The sequence below is a fragment of the Orbicella franksi genome, chromosome 15 (genome assembly GCF_964199315.1).
Source record: "Orbicella franksi chromosome 15, jaOrbFran1.1, whole genome shotgun sequence".
In the NCBI taxonomy this organism is placed as follows: Eukaryota; Metazoa; Cnidaria; class Anthozoa; order Scleractinia; family Merulinidae; genus Orbicella; species Orbicella franksi.
Window position 1 is genome coordinate 471061 of NC_138159.1, and position 21640 is coordinate 492700.

At 40.2% G+C, this 21640-nt stretch overlaps 2 protein-coding genes and 1 pseudogene across 3 annotated transcripts in view; 2 read left to right on the forward strand and 1 right to left on the reverse strand.

Annotated features, from left to right (window-relative positions):
* Window positions 1-301: 301 nt before the first annotated feature.
* LOC145469094 (G patch domain-containing protein 2-like) lies at window positions 302-5657 on the reverse strand. Its single transcript, XM_081452750.1, has 7 exons — window positions 4514-5657; window positions 3412-3455; window positions 2876-2940; window positions 2498-2537; window positions 2045-2127; window positions 1055-1143; window positions 302-720 (listed from the first exon to the last, which is right to left on the reverse strand). The coding sequence occupies exons 1-7, from the start codon at window positions 5562-5564 to the stop codon at window positions 545-547; spliced, it is 1548 nt and encodes a 515-aa protein (XP_081308876.1). The 5' UTR covers window positions 5565-5657; the 3' UTR covers window positions 302-544.
* A 75-nt stretch (window positions 5658-5732) lies between these two features.
* On the forward strand, window positions 5733-18540 carry LOC145469093 (uncharacterized). The gene is made up of 14 exons (XM_081452749.1): window positions 5733-5972; window positions 6969-7439; window positions 7825-7893; window positions 8406-8660; window positions 9587-9847; window positions 11147-11382; window positions 12071-12315; window positions 12620-12726; window positions 13206-13343; window positions 13995-14105; window positions 14502-14659; window positions 15486-15684; window positions 16219-16365; window positions 16790-18540. Exons 2-14 carry the CDS (start codon window positions 7095-7097, stop codon window positions 16961-16963), a joined length of 2445 nt encoding a protein of 814 aa, XP_081308875.1. The 5' UTR covers window positions 5733-5972; window positions 6969-7094; the 3' UTR covers window positions 16964-18540.
* Window positions 18541-20158: 1618 nt separating this feature from the next.
* The window catches only part of LOC145469095 (2-hydroxy-3-oxopropionate reductase-like), a 3123-nt pseudogene continuing 1641 nt past the window's right edge, over window positions 20159-21640 (forward strand). Inside the window, exons 1-2 of the transcript XR_014042276.1 lie at window positions 20159-20834; window positions 21337-21640. The exon at window positions 21337-21640 is cut by the window's right edge and continues 109 nt beyond it. The product of XR_014042276.1 is annotated as a 2-hydroxy-3-oxopropionate reductase-like (transcript). The remainder of the gene's footprint in view (window positions 20835-21336) is intronic.

Genomic DNA, 21640 nt, shown 5'->3' on the forward strand with positions numbered 1-21640 from the left:
TTCAACACAGACGACATATATCATTCATTTATTTTATACATTCATTATTTCACATTTATTACTTTATGTGTATACGCTGACCAATTCGCAGTGTTTTCACGGCTCAATGATAGAAAGTTTGTACAGAAAACAAGTTTCAGTCCTGTTGAAGCCCGCATTCTTTAAAGCTTCCTTTTCATTTACATACATCTAAGTTAAAATATAACTCATTGCATTTCGTTCTTTCCACCGTTGTTTGACGGTCAAAAATCATCAATTCTCGTGCAAACGTTGAAGTGTGGGAAATTATAGCAACTCAGTGCACGTTATATTAAGATCCTTTATTTTCTTTTTGAGATAGTTAACAGAACGTTTTTGTAGTGGATGCAAATAATTATTCACATTTCAAAATGTTGATCCCTCCCTCTTCACTAAAAGTTTAAATACCTCAAAATTAAAATAAAACTATTCATAAAAACTATATACATCAGCAATTAACTTGACAGAGCTTTAAAGTGATTTCTTCCTGACAACAAATTAAAATATCCATCACATGAGGATCCGTTCATGAAGGCCAGGGATGACCTAGCCCCAGTCCTTTTGGTCTCAAGTATGCCCTGACAGGGTCCTTGATGCCATTTCTGTCAGTTCCCAGTCCAGTCCCTGGCGTCCAACCCATTATGCGTAGCATCTGGTTTCCGATGTTTGATGGGGGTATAGGGTCGTCTCCTCCCACTGGTGCTATGGAAACAAAAAGCAATCAGTATTTAATTAGTTTAGTGAAATAATGAGTCAGACCTTTTATTTTGAATCCCAAAAGTGATCCATATCTATTTTTTGTGTTACAATGTTAATACATGATCAAGCAGACAAGTTTTGACAATAAAGAAAACTATCAACTGGAGGAAATTACAGTATATCTACCAACATATTCTCACAGGTTTCATTACAAGAAATGTATGGTGCTCAGTAACAAGAATTGATAGTTTGATCTTGTGGCAATGGCAATTTAATCAGATTCTTCCCAAAACTAAATGTAAGCAAAGTGCACTGTGATGATTCAAGAATTACTTACAATGCGGACCACAAATTTGAGGTGGCATTTTCCTCCGCCTCTTTGTCTCTGCGTCTGGTCGGTTAGGGTGTCTTGGAGGTGATGGGCGACTAAGAAACAATTAACAGTAATTTAAGCAAAACACATCTTGACTTTAGACCTAAAATTGCAGACAAAAGTGTTGAAACATTTTTTTGGAAATGGAAAGGTTTCTAACAAAGAACAGTACTTCTCTCAATTTAAGAATTACCTTGTTCATCCATAGCCAACCCCATACCCCCAATCAGTGTTGAAACATGCTTTGTTAACACAGTTCCATGGTTACAACAATGGAAAGGGCGGAGTGGGGGAGGGAGGAGGGGGGTGCAAATATGAGAAGTGGAGGTACATGTAGCACAAACCATACTTGAAGGGAAAAGATGTGATTTTGGGCAGTGTCTAAATCACTTTTGTTCCTAATTGCAATAAGAATTTTTTTTTCATGCAAGTAATTAAGAAGTTAAGGTCATTCCCCAGTATTGCACTGCACATCCCTACTGCGCATAATTTCACACATGATTAGCGAACGCGCATTAAAAAATGGCGGCTTTTTCTTTACGGCTGGACCTTGCCATAGAAGTAAATCGTCATTTCCTCGAAAATGAGTACGGTGACCTATCATTTTTTTCTGTTGTTTTGAATTGAGTAATAAATTTCTCTATGTAAAATAAGTATGGACCAATTCTCAGTGTAGAACAAGGAACAATAGTCGGAAACGTGAATTTAGCAAGCAATCGTGACTATAATCACGGCACTATTATAAAAATTTATTGGGTACAAACAAGGTGCTGTTGCTCCTAAACGAACATGGGGACCCCGCATTTTTATTTCCAAATTTAAGTTCCTATAATATAAACAATCAACAGGCAATGTTTGACAAAAATCTCAGTGCAGATTCTATTTCAGTGGAATGACCTTAGTAACCTAAAAGATTATATTCTGTACAACATATTGCAGTGTGCAGTTCTTTACCTTGTTTTACAAAGTAATACTCGTCCCCTGTGGACAGGATCTGCCTGGCACTGAAGGGAATACAAAGATGCCCACTGATATACCTACATTGTATTAAAAAAACAAATCATAAAAATCAATAGTTATTTATCGACCTCTTGAACTACTCAAGGTGTCCCACACATGCAGTTACAACAGAAAAATGTGAATTATTTCTGTAGGTATACAAGTTTGAGAGAATGATAACTGTTGTAAGTTGTAAAATGTTCACTGAAATAAGCCGTGGTAACCACATGCATGTACTTTAACATAGACAGGAACATACATTTTGCGACAGATTGGAGCATGATAGGGACTATTGTCTTATGAACTGGATATCCCAAGGCAAGAAACCACCTTAAAGGAGGTAAGGTGCAGCTACATGTAATCGGTTGGAAATGATTTAAATTAAGCACAAAGGCAAAAGTTCATTACCTGTGCTCTTTCCAGCTTGTTTGATGGAAAAACTGACAATCTAGAATTGAATACAATATGCATAATAAATAACATTTTCTTAATGTGTACATGCAAATGTAATAATTTTACAAAACAAATTTTGATGATTAACTATGAGTAGGTCTTACTAACACATATTTAGCAGAGTATGTATACAGTGATTAAATGCCAGCATTTAGTAGATACAAGCTTGTGTACCTGTAGTTACATGTATTAAACACAGGTCGAAAGAAAAGACAAGGAAATTTTGACCCCCAACTCTGCATAGAGAGAGTACAACAATAAGACTGAAAACTGAAACTCTAGCAGTAATGTGAAAGTTGAAACAAAGTACAATTTCATCCGATGTTTACTTACTCTGTCCATTTTTCATTCTGAAGAAAAACTGCAATATTCCTGTTTATGTCACCCATGGTACTTTCCTGTAAAAGAACCACACAAAAAAAATATGATCATGTTCTTTGAGCAAATGCAGTAGTGTGCAGTGCAGTTAACATGGAAACAAATAGATTTTTACAAGTTATTACTACTTTAAACAACCATCGTCTTTGCAATGGTCAACCAGTTTAATGTTGAATTCTTCGTTCCCTGTGTTTCTGATTATGGTTAAATGAGATAAAAAAAATAAATAAATAAAAATCAAACTGGTTTGAATAAAGTTAAACCAAAAAAAATGAGAAATAGATATACAGTAAAATTATAATTTTTTTTTTTCTGGCACATTCCATTCAATGAAGACCACACTCGGCTAGCCCAGCCCATCACTAATTTTCAAGAAATTATGCAAAAATGATAAGAAAATAAAATATGTACATGTATAGGTCTGAAAAATACTTCACTGTGCATGTCCAAGCAGTTAAAATGATATTTGCTCAGATAAGATTCCGTTTTACCTGTCCCGATAATTTTGAATTTTTCTTCAACCTTCCTTGAAGACCTAGAACAAAGAATTTTGAGGTGTAAAGAACAAGTATACAGCTGTAAATCTACTTTGATTTTAATTTGATATTATATATATTAATGATGCAATATTAGAGAAATTTCAAGGTCAAGTCACTGCAGACAAACATGAAGTATGGGTGGGATGGAAGAATAGAATGAAAGAGGTAGGGGCAAGTAACAGTAACTGCAATGTACTTTACTCAGACCTGGCGAGGCTCAGATTAAAGCCAGCGACCATGTACATGTTCATGTACAGGGAGGTGCAGTGGCCTCATGGTTTAGTGCAATCGACTCCGGATCGAGTAGTCAGGGTTTGAGTCTTGGTCGGATATATAGTGTTGTGTTCTTGGGCAAGACACTTAACTCTCACAGTGCTCTCTCCCCCCAAGTGTTTAAATGGGTACAGGCAAATTTGATGCTGGGGGTAACCCTGCAATGGACTTGCCTCCGGGGGGGGAGCAGAAATACTCCTACTCCCTTATTGCTACGGAAACCGGGATGAGCTCTGGCATTATGGGCTACTTGGCTCGTATGCATACTTACATACATGCACACAGTACACTCACTGGCTAAAGGGGTAATGGCAGGTGCTCTGCCAAGGGGTTCCGCCAGCCTGTACAGCAAGATGAGCATAGCTGCTGGTATTATGTCATGGGCCAAGCCAAGCCAATAACAATATACCCCCTCCCAGACAGGTTTCATGACAGGGCTGAAGGGGTGAGCACTACAGACAGAAATATTACTTCCTTTACTATCAATTAAGACTAATTGAGTAGTTACACTCTGTTGATAGAACAGATAACTGTTAAGAAGGAGAGAACAACTTTGCTGCTAAAACCACAAACTTCGGCCTTCTGCGAGAAGGTGGGTGGATTCATATTCTCCTATGGAAAAATGTATGCATGACTGGCAGAAGCTAAATATTAGAGTCACCTGTAGAATGGCCAATGACCACTGCAGCTGGCTCACCAACATTATAAGCTTACATGTAAGTTGTTGATCTGTCGTAGAAATTGAGTTCATTAATTAATATAATTTACACTGTATACCTACCCAAACCACCTTTTCCTTCAACACCTGAAGCAAAAGGTCTCCTGTATTCATCCATGACTCCATTTACCATATTTTGAAATTTGTCTTCTTCTATATCGCTTGCACTTCTCTCTTCCCACCACGGGTTGATCCTCACGTCACATTCAAACGAGCTTTCTTCTTTCTCATCGTCCCCAAGGCGACCTTCATCATTTGTGAAAAACCCTTCCAGATCACTCTCTCCCGAGGAAGAAAGGTCTATTTTATAATTTTCTGGCCGTGCCATTACCATTTTTTCATCACAATCATCATGGTGTAACCATGTAGATGAATGTGCGATGCTTTGATCGCTTGGCTTCGCAAGTCGTCCTGGCATATGCAACCTCGATGGCAACTTGTAGAAATGGTTGGACGAACCACAAGTCTCCATAGGTTCACCGCATCCACTGCTCAAGCCATTTTCAATATCTGCTAAACTTCCTTCTTCGTCCCTCCGTTTGAGACTGTTGTGTACTTCGCTTCCCATGGCAGATTTTCCGCACACCTTACGTTTTCGAGTCCTACTCAATGATTTTAAACTCCCCAACGAACCTAGAGGAGAGTCGCGATCGTTCAGTGACTGCGAGCCGGACACTCTTTTAAGCTTTCGCTTTCTCTTCTTTCTACGTTTTGTCAATCCTACTAAAGGATCACTCACTGAATCACTTTCCCCTTTCTCTTTTTCAGGAAGAGGATATGGATCTGGATTCTCGCGGCCATGAAGTTGAACTCTCAACAGTCGTTTCGTAAATGATGTTTCATCTTCCGAATCACTTTGACACATGGATATATTTTCAATGTAATCCATTAAGGCTTCTTCTACAGAATCATTACTCTCAGCACTTGCTTTAGGACGTTCTCGAAGCGGTGGATAATCCGATCGTCGTTTCCTTCCTCGTCTTTTCTTCGGTGCTTTGCGGACCGGAGTTGCTGACGGCGATTCTCTAGTTCCAATCGTTGTGTCGGAATGAGCCGAAGGCGGATCATTCGTTCTATCCAAAGCACTGCTAAGGTCTGAAACAAGCTCATCCATTACGATCGGCCTGTTTTCTTTATTTCTCTGACGAAGAAAATTAAATCTTTTGCATCGACCTACTGAAAACACGATCACAGCTGTCCGCCATCTTAAAATTTACCAACTTTAGTTTCCAGTCTTTCACCCGACTCCGCGGAGAAATATTTAGTATTCAAAATGGACGACCTAACGTAAATACTTCTTTGTGCTTTGTTTATTTAAAGATCAAGGGTTGCCACGGATATTGCACTGTTATTTAAATTTGTCTTGAATGATTCATTATACCACTGTGCGTAGGAAGAAGGACATCATTAGTTTATTGTGTTGCGCTGACGATTTTGCAAGCTTTAAAGGGTCAATCGAGCGGCTTCAATTTCGAATCTCCGACAGATCAGAAGAAATGTTTCAGAACGTCGAGTTACAAAGGTATTGTGAAAAGAAACTCTTACATTGTAAGCGGGAGACTTCTATCTTTACAGCGAATCCATCAGACACTTAAATACGTGTTATATACGATGCTAAACTAACAAGTTCAGCTTGCTCAGGTTACTAAGTTAGCTTCATTTAATTCATGCTAAGTCCTTTTAATATGCAAGCTTATTACTTATAATATTACAATTTATGTCTTAATGGCAAACAAGAAATAAATCTATAATCCATACGGATTTATACCCTCTACATACTTTAATATTTGCGATAGGTTAACTTGGCCGAGAAAATATTATTATTAAATGACAGAGGAATAAATTGATCATTAAGGGTGAAATTTCAAATTTCACTAGGTTATTTTTCCCAATTTTGGCCGCATTTATTGGTAGACTTGTAAATTATAGGAATCTGGGACATGGCTAAGCATATGATGATGGCAAACTCTTAAGACAGGAATGTATACCACCCTGCATAATAAATACCTGAGTGTATCTAATATTCTCACATAAGTATAATCCATTAAGGTTCATGTAGTTACGGGATGCCCTAACACTTGATCAATATGGTTGACACTTGATCAACACTTGATCAACATCTCACTTGACAGTCGGTCGAGTCAACTAATTTTCGATTAATGCATATGAGTCTGAACGCTTGGCCGACTATCGGCCGACTGTTGATCAAGTGTTGATCGAGTGGCAATTGAGTATCGACAGAATATCGATCAGGATGTTGATTGAGGGTATTGATCAAGAGTATCAATCCCTCAACTGCGGATGCCTTTTAAATACACTTGATCTAAAAAGTTAAGGCTTGAATTGGATGCATTACCAGCTGTGCTAACTTGTGTACATAACTGCAGATACTATCCATCATGTCATTGTCTTTACATTTATTGTTCTTCAATAATATTGACTTCATAGAAAATGGCAATATGATCACAGAGCAAGTTTACCCTGATTCTTTTACTTTTAATTTTGCACTAAATTTCAGAGTAATCATGATGTTCTGAGAAGTGATTGTGATGAGCCTGTCGAGCAGGCAATTAAGGTACTGAATTTCAACAAACTGCCAACCAGGAAGAAGAACAGGACTGTAGCTAAATAATTTGGTTCTAAAATGGGTTGTGCACCATCATCGCAAAATTTTCAAATGAATGAGAATGAGACTCGCCTTCTGCAAGAGATAGATCGCTTACGAGACAAGGAGCAGTCACAACAACTAGAAATCAGTCAGTTAAGGGCAGAGAATGACAAACTACGACAAGGCCCTGTGCTGAATGGTGGATATGAAAGTATGGATGCAATTTACAGAGATACAGCTGACGATGAAAGTCATGACATTCTTGTGAAGGAGATTGAGAGATTGAAGCTGGAGCAGAGTGACAAAGACAGAGAAATCAGTGAACTGAGGGAGTGTAATGAACAGTTGAATTTGTCATTACAGAACACACCTCAAGTGCAGGTATTATGGTTACTTAAATTTCTTAGGAGTATGAACGAGATATTCGCACATTTAAAGAAAATAAACACACTCTTGAATTTAGAAGTCATGTTTCAAATACTCTGAATCCATCATTAGTTTCAGGGTGTTTACAAGTGACAAAAGACTAAAAAAGTGATAGAAAATTACAATACTGGCATAACATAGCTAATAGGAAAACATATGTGAAAAGTGGAGTTCAAGCAGATTTATTTTGCTGTTTCCATTCCATTCTTGGCAATTATTTATTCAATGAATCAGCAGTTTGGTACAGACATATAGAGGACTTTGTTCCAGGTTTGTGGTGTATCAGTATACATGTACACTGTATGAAGAGAGGTTGATATGCTAATTCTTTGTATTGTAGGCTTTCAGTCCAGCTCCAACACAAGCTTCACCGCAGAAAGCCCGCAATTTACCCAAAGTTGGAGATCCGGTGAGTTAGACAAAATTAATGTAACACAGTATAGACAAACCTGATCAATACAGCACCTTATTATTACAATCATTGACCTGACTTGACATTCCCATGGAGATGGGGTGTAACAAAAGGTGCCACGGGGGCAGGGTGTGACAAAAGATCCTGTGGGGGCAGGGTGTGGCAAGGAGGTGTGAATGCAGTCAAACTGTTACAACCAAACAATTTCCCAAGGATGCCTTGACATAACTAGGTTTATTTACAACTGTAAAACAACCAAGAGCTTCATATTTCCTCTGATTTGCATTTAACTTTTGGTGAGCCATAAAAATGTGGAAAATGTACTGTCATACATACGTATACCTGTACATGTATTATATAGTAGACAGCAAAGATACCTGAAGGTACAACTGTAAGTTGTGCAGCAAACTCACAAGAGGAGTGGGGGATGCAACTTGAAAACAACTTGTACTCCTGGTTGGCACTGATCTACATTGTGTAACTACAATTCCGTGTAATTTAATTTGTAGGTACTAGCCATGTGGGAGTCAACTCCATGGCAGTATTTCACGGCCACCATAGTCTCGTTTAACTCCAACGCACTGAAGTACACCATCAACTGGGATGACCAAGATCCAACTGGGCGTGTAGTTGATTACTTTAATTTGGCACTGGATCGAGTGCCAGAGCCAGACGAGATTGCCATTGGTTCCATTGTGCTGTTCCCTCAAGGGAAGTACAGGGGACAAGAAGGCGTACGGCTGGGTGGTCTGCGATATCATCAGGTGTGTTGCCCAGCATTTTCAGGAAGTCAACTTTAAATGAATTGACCCACAGGGGACCAGGGACTCCCATATGAAAAGGATGGGGTGCTCATCAGAAATTTTGAAAAGAACCCCTAAGAGGTACCATATAGATCCTCTTTTGTGGGCGTGGCTTAACTTTTTTATGCCCCTTAGAGGTAACAATTCTAAAATGCACATTATCTCCATTTTTTTTTCGGTTCAATACCCTAAAAGGTACCACAAAAACTGAACCCGCTGTGGACCTTTTGAGGCTGAACACCCAAAGAGGTAACAAAACTGCTTTCTTTTTTTTTAACCCTTTAAAGCTATGACGAGCACCCTGTCCATTCTTTTATGGGAGCCCCCACCTCCCCTGCAGAATTGACCTTGTGTGTTTAAAAATTTTCAGCTACTGTAGGGATATTGCCTTTGGCTTGCGGCACGAATCAAAATGAAGGCAAATGTACAATTTTCTGGTTGCTGAAATGATGCAAAAATGTAGCTGAGAGATGTTTTTAACATCATCATCATCATCATCATCGTCATCATCATCATCATCTGCTCTCTTCATTCCATTAGACACACGGCTGTCACTTTCTAAAACAAACACATTCTGTTTTGTGCCATTGTCTTGGTTACATTCAAACTCTTGCATTGTTTCTAATTTCTTTCTTCAAGTGGTTTTTGGTCTCTCTCCCACCCTTCTACCTTCTGGTGGTAATTTTAACAGAATCAAACTGTTATTGAACGTCTGTTAATACGGAAATTGAAACTGTGGTACATGTTCTGTTAGTTAGCTTTGGTGTGTTGTTGAATGTACATTGTACATGTTGTACAGGTGTTGTTAGAAGTTTGAAAAATTTTTTGGTCATTAAAACTTGATTTTACTTTACAGAATGTTAAAAATGTCTCTTATTTTAATTTAGGGACGAATAACTCATGTCTACGATGGCAGCAGAGGCCAGAAACTTTATGATGGCATACACACTAAGGGAGAGAGCGACGGCAAATGGGTGACATATTCAGGCTACAATTTATACTTTCGTGAAATGGAGATTTCTCAGTTGCGCATCTCCCCCAATGTGCTGGACATTCTGTCTGCTCAGGATCCTGAGCCAGCCAGTCAGCAAAGTAGCTTTGTAGATGGTGGGATAAGTCCATGCGATATATTCATTTCATACTCAAAGGTTTGTAGATTGAATGTTTGGGTGTAGGGAACAGAAATTGGAACCGTGTTGTAGGAGAGACCATTCTGTTTTTGAAGAGGGCTCTTAGGGAGGTTAATTACCTCCAAAAACTCCTTTTTTCCAAAAAATCCTGACTAATTGCAAAGTATCACCTTTTACGATAAATAAGTCAAATAAGTGCATCTTACGATTATTATTAAACATGAAAATTCTACTCCAACAACAGCTGTTGTATAGAAGTAACCTGTGAACAAATGTGGATCCGTTTGCAAAGAAATTGTTGTGCGATAGCCCAGGACTGGCAGGCTTTGTAGTGTTTGGCTGGTGGATTAATTTGTCTTTTACTTGCCCAACTGGTAATTCAAGTTACAAAAGTATGGTAATTAAGAGATGAAGTTTTTGGGGGCTAGGGAGAATGACTTCCAGGCTAGTGCATCGTAGTTACAGCTTGTCCAAAGGAGCGGTAAGTGAATGGTAAATGTGAGACTTTGCCAGAGGGCGAGACTAGCATTTTTCTTTGCGAGCCCGAGACATTTTGACTTTTGAAATTGTGAGACCAAGACCTCAAAGTGTTTTATTTGCGAGCATGAGACGTTCGATTCTAGGATGTCCATTTACAAAAACAAACAAACAAATCAGGACTTCAAGACGTTCTTAGCCCTGCAAAAAATTGAGACTGCAAGACAGCTTTGTGAAAAAATCGAGACTGCGAGACGCATGGTTTTCAAAAATTGATTTTTTTTGCGCATCCTGATGCGGACTTCTGCTGGATTTTGTGGTGGTGTCAAATCAAATTGGGGGAAAAAGAAATTATGCACAATGAAGTACATGTAATGGGAAACATAACAGAAACCTTCTTTGTACTATTGGAAACTAGAGATTGGTTTCAAAAGAACACTTGCATAACCTAAGAGTTCAAATTAAGTTCTTTCAAAAGGTGCATTTAGATGTGAACAAAAAAGCTGCTTACATGGAAAAATTGCCCAACCCCACTCCTCCCCCCTCCAAAAAAGAGGAAATTGTCTATCCCTGCGCCTGTACATTTGAACAGAACACAATAATTTGCAACTGACATATAACTGTACTGCAAGCAGTCATGTACATGTACAAATGAACATTGTTATATTCTGTTCTCAAAACTTACTGACAGAAGAAGATAGTTTATTGAGAGGGGTGAACACCACAACCACGTGTACCACAGTGGGTACAACATCAGTTGCATATTATTAGGATCACAATGTAAATAATGGCTGTGAGAATTATTGGAGGTGCATAAAATGTCTTTACTGTTATTGCCAGGTCAACAGCCCTTCGGCCATCCGGAATCGTGAGGTAGCCCCATCCGAAGCTCCGCCCAGTTACGATGAAGCCATCATGTCAAGTATGTGTGACCCTCGCGACATTAGACATCAGTTGGAAAGCTCTGGAGCAAAGGTGAATGGAGATAAACATGGAGCAGATTCACTGATTCAGACAGTCCAACAGATTAACACAGCTAAGGTGTTTGTGGCTTGCCTTAGCGATGAATATGTCAAGTAAGTAACTAACATAATCATGTGCTGATACAGTGTGCCATACAATACCACACAAAAGGAAGGTACTACCCTATTACGAGATAAGGACTTGCACAACATGGCACAACATGGCACAACATGGCACAACATGGCGCAACATGGCACAACATAGCGCAATATAGCACAACATAGCTCTACATGGCACAACATACACAACGCAGCACTGCGTAACACAACATGGCACAACATAATCCCTTATGTCGCTAATGTGAACATCGACCTAAAGACATAAGCCTGGTTCACACTAGCGACATAACGACATCGTCGCGAACGAAAAAAAAAGGACGTTATCTCGACGTAAAAAGGACTTTATGTTTGTAGTGTGAACATGTAGACATAATGGCATATTAGCAACATAACAGCATGAACATAACGACATAAAGATAAAACTGATCTTTTCCTTATTTTGTTATGTCGATGTCGTGATGTCGCTAGTGTGAACCAGGCTTTAAGGAAAAGATCAGTTTTTTATCCTTATGTCGTTATGTTGCTGTATGTCATTAGGTCAAGATGTTCACACTGTAGACATATGACATAACGTGCTTCTTATGTCGTTATGTTTATGTTGTTACGTCGTTATGTCGCTAGTGTGAACCAGGCTTAACTGATACAAGTGATTATAAAAGGACTTGATTGTCTCTCCACTCAGGGATGAAATTTGTCGTCAGGAGTTTCAGTACGCCAAAAAGACTGTCAAAAAACCGGTTATACCAGTTGTTGTGGGAAGCTCATTTGATTGGATGATGACGGTTGTGGGACTTCTTATTGCTGGTGAAATTTATATTCACTTCAGCAACAAGGACGTGCAGGAAAGTAAAATGACGGAGCTGTTGAAAGCTATCAAAAAGAGCGTTCCTCAAGTAAGAGTTCCAGATTCGATGGGAAGTGTACAAGGTAGGTTTGATAAGAACATACTTACTGATAGCCTGCGAGCAGATTCTGATGCGTTGCAGCACGAGCAAAGGTGGGCTCCTCCTGGTTTGTCACGCTGTTTTCCTCCCCAAGATTGCGTGACGAGCCCAATCTACGTAGGATCGGTGACTAAAACAAACGCGACGCTGCGAGAGATGAGTCGGTGACCGAGGTGAGCCGGTGAGGGGCCGGCACGAAAAGAGCCTTTGCATGAAAATATAAATTGTCAGCCAAAGTATATTAGGAACTGATTGACTGTGTTTTTTTTTTTTTTGTCTTGTTGTAGAATTACAAAGTACTGAAGCTACCACAGAAAACAGGACTCTGGGCCCTGCTGACGTGTTTGTCAGTTACTGCTGGGTGAATTCAGAAAAGGCGCACAAGTCCAAACAGGTAAGAGTCGTAATAGGGTGGTGGCTTTTACAGATAACGAAAATATTTTGGCTTTTTTAAAAACAGCTAACGGTTAATTTATTTTCCTTACGCTCAACAGAAATATTAGAAACTAATTACCATCGTTTTAAAAAGTTAAAAATCAACTTGCATTGATTAAAAAAGTTAAAAATTTATTATAATTATTGTAAAACATATTAAGGTCTTAGGACCATTTCGGAATGGACAGAGGTATTCTTACAGGATTTGTAGACTGATATAACTTACAAGCCACAAAACAAGACACAACGGTTAAAATTTTCCATTTTTTACGCCTAACGGCTAAAGTTTCTGGCACATTTTACGTCTAACGGTTAACCCCATTGGGAGCTGTAGGTTAGTACATGAAGATAAAATCACACAAACAGAAAAGAACAGAAAACCTGACCTGTATTAGGTGTATCTCGGCTATTTCCAACTATATTGTGTCACATCACCAGGTGAAGGACTTCATTGGATCGCAGTTTGCTGATCCCAGGAAAGTCCATACTGGCCTGGCAAAGAACAACAGGTTCTCATTATGGATTGATACGGAACGACTCAAAACAACCAATCAGAATGATGAATCTTTAGGCATGGTATGTCCATTAATACATTACTTGTAGTTGACACAAAGCGCGGGAAAACGAGTGCGTTTAAGTCACGATTGGGTCTGGTTTTACTTCTGATTGGATGAAAAAGTGGCGCGAGTTTCTTAAGTCAATCGTGTAGCGTAGTTGATGCAAAACCAATTACTTCTCGACGTTCAAATGAAAACCGCTCTAATTTAGGTTACAACTTCTTGTAAATTTTTAAAGTTCTGAACCCTTTCCGTAGGAACCAAAACTGAGAGACAGTAGTAGAATTTTATAAGATGTGTGAAAACATTTTATTATTTTATATCTTGTTCTGAGCACCATGGCAAGTTTTATAAGAAATCAGAAGTTTATGTGCAATCAAGCCATTTACAAACATGTGACCTTAGTTGTTCGAAGGCTGAATAACGCTATCCACAGGATAAATTGCTATCCACTGGCAGTGGATAAGTGTTAACAAACCAAACCATGCTATCCGCGGGATAGTGATTTATCCGGTGGATAGTGTTATCCGAGTGTGACGAAAACTAAGACCCTCAAAAACTAAGACCTAAGTTCCCAGCTTAGTTTTGCACCTTTCGAACAACCCGGACCTGTGTTCTACTGAATGTCCTGCAGAAAGCATGCTAAAGAGCTTTTTTAACTTAATTGCAGTTTGCACAGATCGCGGAAGGACTTGGTAAAGCTAAAGTGGTGTTGGCGTTTGTTAGTAAGCAATATGCGAACAGCGAGAATTGCCGAATGGAAATCCAGTTCGCCCTCAAGGTAAACACGAAATGTCGATACTTTATAAGTACATGGTTTCGGTTATACCAGGCAATATGATATTTTAAATAACTCATTCGTGGATAGCTGCTAAAACACAAAAGATCGATAATTTGTAAGTACATGATTCGGTTTATGGTAAGTTTCAGGCGATATAATATTCCAAATAATTGATAGATAGCTCTTGAAACACAAAACATCGATAATTTGTACATAACTTCATTTGGTTATGGTAAATATCTGGTGATATTTTCCAGTTAATAACCTATATGTGAATTCATATGACTTGTCTAAAGAAATTTTGTCTAAAGCTTTGAATAAAATAAGAATTAAAAAGTATCTAGATAGGTCTTTCATCTTGTAGCTTAAAAGTGATATGACATGACGTGTTTTCAGTCTCTGAAGAAACCGGTGGTTCCGGTGATCGTGGGCGCAGATAATGACTGGCAGAGTACAGTGGTAGGGTTGTTAGTGGCTGGGCAGGAGAATCAACCAATCAACTTACAGGCCGTCGATTCAGAGCAAGAGTTAGAGCAAAAAATACAAGAAATTCAGTAAGTATCACACCGCCAACAGTGCGATAACAGTTATGAGCGTTGGTATCTTTACGCAAATTCTCCTTACAGGTCTTCATACATTTCTTTGCAAACATGGTTGGAGAATTTGAATTAGTGTCGTGTCTGGTTGTGTGGGAGCCTTTTTGTACCGTGTAACCTCGACAAAACCAACATTCTTCAGCTTTGTTCCATCTCCTGGTTCCACAGTTTTGTATGTGCTGCATTGGCCTAATATCATGGGTGCCGGGGTGGAGGTTCCCATCTGAAAAGATCGGGGATTCTCGTCGTCTCGCTTAGGCTTATAAAAGAAGGATTCTGGTCTTACTTAAGGTGCTCATGACGAAACGCCATATTTTTAGCTGTCAAAGTGTCTTTTGGTGTGCACTTGCTCTTATTTCCGTTTTTGGCTCGATTTCCGCCGGTCTCTCAAGTCCGGCCTACTAACGCGGGCTCCTTTCCTGAACAGTGGCTGGTAATCGAACCTATTCCGTTTTAAGTGGTATCTTTTAGGCTGAAATAAAACTCGAGACACGCCTAGATTGGTCTCTTCTAGGGATTCAAATTTCCCGACGAACATCCCCGACCTTTTCATATGGGAGTCCCCCCCGGGGGGGCATGAGTAGCAGGCGTGTTAGATCACACCTCCACCCCCATCCCCACCACACCCGCCTTATAAGCCTACCAGATTGAGCTGTCCAGCTTCAAGTCCTGTCCTGTGTTCCTGGGGAAGTTTCTCCATCCACCCAGCCGACCCAGGTGAAAAAATGCTTAGCTTTGGTGGTTCAGTTTGCAGCGCATTTCATTGATTCTCGTTCAATTTCAGGGATTCCATTTTACCTTTGCTTGGTCTCAAGGAGGAAATCAGAAGTTACCGTGCACCTGTTATAGGTGATCACGTGATCTCCCATCACCAAAAATGGGCTTACTTCCCGGCGAGCATCGTGAGCTTTGACCGCGAGAGCATGTCCTACACGGTGGACTGGGACGATGGTGATCCGACGGGGAAAGTTCAATCTTACAAGGTTAGCCGAGTACCAAACGGATACTTTCAAGTGTTAGAATAGTTTTCATTTGAATGGTCATCCACTGACTGAAGGTTAGAATCATTGTATATAACATGATAAACATTCCCGCATGAAAGTACACTGCTCACTAGCCGCCATTTGAATGGTCACACACCAAGGTTTCGTCCACAGACTTGAAAGTGAGAACCACCTTTTACAGCATAATAAACAGTACCACATGAAAGTACTGCTCGATAACTTTCATTTGAATGGTCACACACTAGGGTTTCATCCACAGACTTAAAAGTTAGAACCACCTTTTACAGCATACTAAACAGTACCACATGAAAGTACTGCTCAATAGCTTTCATTTGAATGGTCACACACTCAAGGGTTTCATTCACAGAATAAATAGTTAGAACCAAAATAGTTAACTCAAGTTGTCGCGCAGGCAGTGAAATAATTCAGTAGAGTTGTTATGAAAGAGGATTGTCCACTTCAGTGTGACGTACATGAAGCCCTTTTCATAATCTTCCGCCTTCTTAACTGCAGGACGTGGCTATTGATAAGATTCCAAGTGAAGACCAGGTTGGTGTGGACTCCATCGTGTTATTTCCCCAGGGAAGTTATGGTGCTACTGAGGGCAACAACATCGGAGGAATGAGATTCCATCAAGGAATCATCACGCGCGTTTACAAGGTTTGTTCTAACTTGGCCAATTTCCTATGATGTGACTGGTGCACCTCAACACTGTGCCTTTAAAGGAGCTCAATCACGGTATTTTGAGCTATTTTGACCACATACAAAATTACTTTTAAATTGAAAGAAACCTGAAAATAGTAGTTTACTGAGATAGAAAAACACCAGAGAGACAACAATAAACCACGAAGGAACAAGGATGATTAAGGATGGAGGAGATTAACACGGATTGAACTTAAACAGTTTAAGCTAAACTTTTCAAGATACGCAAACGTAGCGCCTCTAATCAGCTTTTTAATGTCGCACACACCAGTATAGCCGGCGTTGTCTCCCTCCTTCCATCCGCGCTTTGCCTCCCCCCCTGTTTAACGCCTGCTACGCAGGTTAACAGCAGTACTAAAGTCTATCGTTTTGACATTCACAGGATTCTACTGGAGTGTGTAGATATGAGGGGCATCACACCAAAGGAGAGGCAGATGGAAAATGGGTCACGTATAAGGATTACAATTTTAACTTTTCTGGTATACCTCTACAAAATCTTCGAATCTCTCCCAACGCCATGGATGCTCTTATGGCCTGCCAGGAGGCCTTTAGTTGAGAATTCTCTACAGTGTTAATCACAAGTGTACTTCAATATCACAAATTAATGAAACATAATCGCTATCGTATCAAATGGTGCAATCGTAGTCTGTAAGCAGGCCCCTGAAAAAGAAAACGGCCGACGAGTGGAGCTAGCCGAGTGTGGTCTTGGGCGAGCGGAGCGTGCCGAGTGCGGACTAGTGGAGAGGAAAAAATGGCGAGGCAGCCTCCCGCGCTCGGCTTCACACGCCGAATTTTTCCGCGTTCGCTGGGAGCCTGTTTAGAGACTAGTGCAATAAGAATTCATGTGACTGGTGGCTAGTGTTTGACAGTAGCACACAGTCAAACCTCCTTAATAAGTATTATAAACAGTGACTATACATGTAGAAGCTTGTAAGGTACCCATATATCAAGCGTTCCTGAAGCGTGCTTCGACTCAACCGAGTGGTTATGCAAAACGTATGCTCTTTTTGGTTTAGAGGCAGTTTTGAGAGATTTTTTCGAGACTGCAGTAAAGTTCAGCGCTAGCCAGAGCAACCTAAGGTTTACCACGTACCACAGTGTGATCTCATTCCATAGGGTGTATATTTTAAATATTCGTGAACACATACCCAGTTATATTTATGAGGGATCTCACCTTGCGTCAGTGTATTCAATGTAGTTAGCTTATGTTAGCTTATGGGTAGTAGACCGTTGACAGTCTCCTTTTATCTCGAGATATGTATGTGACATATCAGTTTGCAGGAAGCGCAAAGCCTAATAAGTTCGCACGAAAAAGGAAACAAAAGTATTCCAATGTTTGCCCAATTCCGCTAAAACGTTTTACGCTTGTTTCACTTCCTTTAAGCTACGTTTTCCCCAAGAATATACACTAATTGATCACAAAGGGCGTTTCTTTTTTAAAAAAATTCGTGACATGCTTACGTATTGCGGCGAGTATAGAGGACTTTGTCGTCGTTGAACATGACTTGTATCAATTACCTCAAAATGTATTCGAATCATCATCGTCATCATCATCATCATCATCATAGTTATCATCATCATTATCAATCCTTATCGCGCCATGGGATTCGTAAGGCGAATGTTTCTCGAATGGTGTAAATTAAAGTGCCTATGTGTTCACGTATTTTAGTTCACCTTGTATTTACACGATTATATTCCATGAATTGTACCTGTATTTGCCCGAGTAAAGGCAGGCCTTCTCGAATGACCATGCAATAAATTACTGTATTCTTATTCAGGTAGTTAACTGGACTGGGAGTTTCCACATTGCATGAAATGTAATATATAAAGCGAGACGACAATCAAAGCAAGGCTGGCTACCAGCACAGTGGTGCCTCATAAGCTTTTTACCCCAGGAGGGACTCCCATGGGGAAAAAAATCGGGGATGCTGGTCATCTCGAATTTCGGTCTCACTTCAGGGCGAAACGCCACCATTTTTAGTCTTCAAGGCATCCATCTTTAAGGGTGCAATAGAATGAATAAGAAAGAAAGGTATGTATCCTTAGCCACGCCCAGATTGGTCACATTTTTGGAGTTTAATTCAAATTTTCCGAAGAGCTCCCCCGACATTTTCTCATTGGAGCCCTCCCCCCCCCCCCCTCCCCGGCTCCTTACTTGCTTCGAGCCATCATCCCCTCTGTATCCCTGATCGACTTTTTTGTCAGCGTTTCCGACGACAAAAGTAATTACGAGGAGATTGGGCCGCAGCATTTGTGTCCAAATATGCGTTCTCTATCCCAGTACTCCGTGCAAGACAAATTTCTTTCTAGCCGAACGCAGGCTCTTTCGCAAGGTTTCCCAGAGTTTGTAATTTCAAAAGCGTGCAAAAAAAAAAAAAAAAAAAAAAAAAAACAGCTTTGGAGCGTATTCAAGATAGTCTGGATAAGGTCAGCGAAGGGTTTTCATCAGGTTCCATGGTGCTGACCCAGGGGTCCCAGGGGTTTGGGGTTCCGGCGACACGTTCTTATGGCTCAAGGAAAGATTTCGTGACGAGGGACTTCTGTGTGGGAGCAAATGGAAATTCATTTCGATTTCATGCGTTACATCCGGGTAACGAATAGTAAACACGCTTTCCGTTCGGTCAGGAATCTTGGCTACCTTTCAAGTCTTTCCGTTTATTTTGGCATTTTTGGTCCCAAGTTGTCACGTGTCTGTAATTTCACGACAAGTTTTCACGTTTCACGTGACTTCTCGAGCATTGCCAAATTTGCATACCTACCAGCGACACTCCGGGATCAGATAGCTGCAGGACCCGCACTCATTTCAATTTGGTACAGAATTATAATTCACAAGGTAAGTTAGGTAAAATGAACAATTGCTGAAGGTTGGTAAGGAAGACTCTTGATGGTTGGTGCTGGAATCTTGCCGTGTTTAGCTTTCAGCGTTTTACCGAGGTGCATTTGAGTTAAAAATTACTTAGGTAAACTTCTAGCGGGTGTAAACGCCTACTAATGCCTTGTTCATATCGCTTCATACGTTCTTATGGCAACCTTTCGCTTAAAATACTCTATATTTATTATCGACGTATCGTGTTACCGGGGAGGATAGCTGCTTCGACTGTTCTGCGTTTGAGGATCTTTTCGTCGAGTGTCGAGGGCGTCAGCTTGAAACGTGAATATTTAAAAATTCAAATCGGTCTAGACTGAGAGCAGTCCCCGTTAGGAGAAGGGGGTACTCCTAGAAAATTGGGTAAGGGTGTGCGGCCCGCTTCCCAAAACCCCAAACCTCAAAATCTGTGATTTTCCCTACCCTATTTATGACCTGACCAAAGGCTGATACTCAATTGATGACCTGACCCTTGAATCAAACCCTTGTTTCAGACCTGTGTCATAATTAGTTACCTAGTTCAGATGTTAATAAAGGCAATGTGAAGAGCTTTTGTTGATGGTCTTATCGATAATGATGAAAAAGTAGCTTCTTCTAAAATAAACCAAATTCAAGACAAGACAAGAGTGCAAAAACGAGACCAAAATGACCAAAACAGTGAACAAACTATACCCTTTGGGGCCGCACATACGTATAAAGCCCATATAAGAGAGTACCCACCCTCGAGTAGTCTCTTTCTTTTAGCGTGCGACGAGTTTCAATAATCTTCACTCAGTGCCTCGCGCGGAGGATTGCAGGAACAAAACCCGACCATCGGTCTGTTAATTGTTGATTCGAATCACTACCCTAGTTGACTACCGTAACAGTAAAGAAATCAAGGGATGAAAGGGATTTCGGCCAAATTTTGAATCGCTCGTAAATCGCTAAAATTTAAATAAAAACGCCTCGTTTCGAGCAAGTGGAGTGGAAATAATATTCTCTCCTAAGAAATTAACGAGAAATCTCGTAAAATCCAACATTCAGAGAATGATCGTTTAGCTGTTTCACATTCGCGGACCGTAGGATAGCGTGACGGAAAAGTGCCATCAGTTATAAGGTGATAATTATGCACAGGATGGCAAGGGATGACATGTCACACAATCTCGGTAGGTTGGAGAATAGGGACTCCCGGTGTGGGCAACCGGAACCGGAATACTCGGAATACCCGGAATCCTTGGAATGAATGAAAAACAAATAAATCATATACAAACAAAAAACGATGAATAGGTTCAAAATTTTCCCTCAATGAAAATGTTAAAAGCAAAAAGGGAAGTTTACAAATAAAAATTCAAACGTTGAAATGCAGGGGACTACGCGATATATATAAAAAATAATAACTATCCATGGCATTGCGGGAAATTTCAGTCATCTCCCACTTTCAGCATAATCGCCCGGGGATTAGGCTGTGGACGGGAGATGACTGACATTTCAGGGTTCCCATGGCGCTGTTAATGGAGATGCACGTACCGCACGTACCACACGTACCACACAGCCTGTACCATTGCCGAGAAATAATCAATTGGTAAGTAAACTAAGAAGCGTTGTTGTTGGTAGACTTTGAGCACTATACGTTGTTGTATTGTATCTACATAAGCCAAGAACTTGAAGTTTTCCTCGGGCTTCACACTTGGAAAAAAGTTCGCTTCTTCATTATAATTGTTGTTGTTGTTGTTGTTGTTGTTGCTTTTTTGTCTCTCTCGTTTTCCATTGAGATATGGAGGCTTGATACTCGAATAGTGGCGCGTAGTCACGGTCATAAGCCGTGTATTTTTTTGTTTGTTTGTTTGTTTTCGAAAAGCGGGCAGCTTCAAATTTTAATTCCATTTAATAAACTACTTACTAACCTAGCTTGCTCGAGACGCACTGGGGAATATTGGCCCTCGGCTGTTTTTGTATGGACCGAGCGCACTGCTACGATCTTGGGCCAATATTCCCCAGCACGGCCCTTGCGCTAGGCTAGTAAGAGGTTAACATCTTTTATAACATTTTGTTCGTTTTTCATTTACGTTGACTTTCATTTCTAGGCACAAGAACATGATCGGGAGAACAGCCTTGCGTTATCTTCTAAGTCAAAATGGCAACCAGCACACGAGGTATTCCACTAAAACAGCTCAGAAAATAGGAATCATTGGCCTGGGAAATGTTGGATCAACAGTTGCTAAAAATCTTCTCAAGTCAGGGTTCACAGTATCCGCCCTACTTGATAAAAACCCTGAGGTAGGCCGTGATCTCCCTGGAGTCATACCACGCCCCAATACGCCAAGGGAATTGGTCACAATGTGTGATGTGGTTATGACTGCGTTACCTGCCCCACCTCACGTTAAACAA

Coding starts and splice junctions, on each gene's coding strand:
- LOC145469094 (XM_081452750.1), bottom strand. CDS start 5,564: ATGGATGAGCTTGTTTCAGACCTTAGCAGTGCTTTGGATAGAACGAAT. Junction 2,941..3,411: donor ATTCAAAATTATCGGGACAG/GTAAAACGGAAT, acceptor GTTCTTTTACAG/GAAAGTACCATGGGTGACAT. Junction 1,144..2,044: donor GTATTACTTTGTAAAACAAG/GTAAAGAACTGC, acceptor ATTGTTTCTTAG/TCGCCCATCACCTCCAAGAC.
- LOC145469093 (XM_081452749.1), top strand. CDS start 7,095: ATGGGTTGTGCACCATCATCGCAAAATTTTCAAATGAATGAGAATGAG. Junction 7,440..7,824: donor AGAACACACCTCAAGTGCAG/GTATTATGGTTA, acceptor TTTGTATTGTAG/GCTTTCAGTCCAGCTCCAAC. Junction 14,106..14,501: donor AAATCCAGTTCGCCCTCAAG/GTAAACACGAAA, acceptor ACGTGTTTTCAG/TCTCTGAAGAAACCGGTGGT.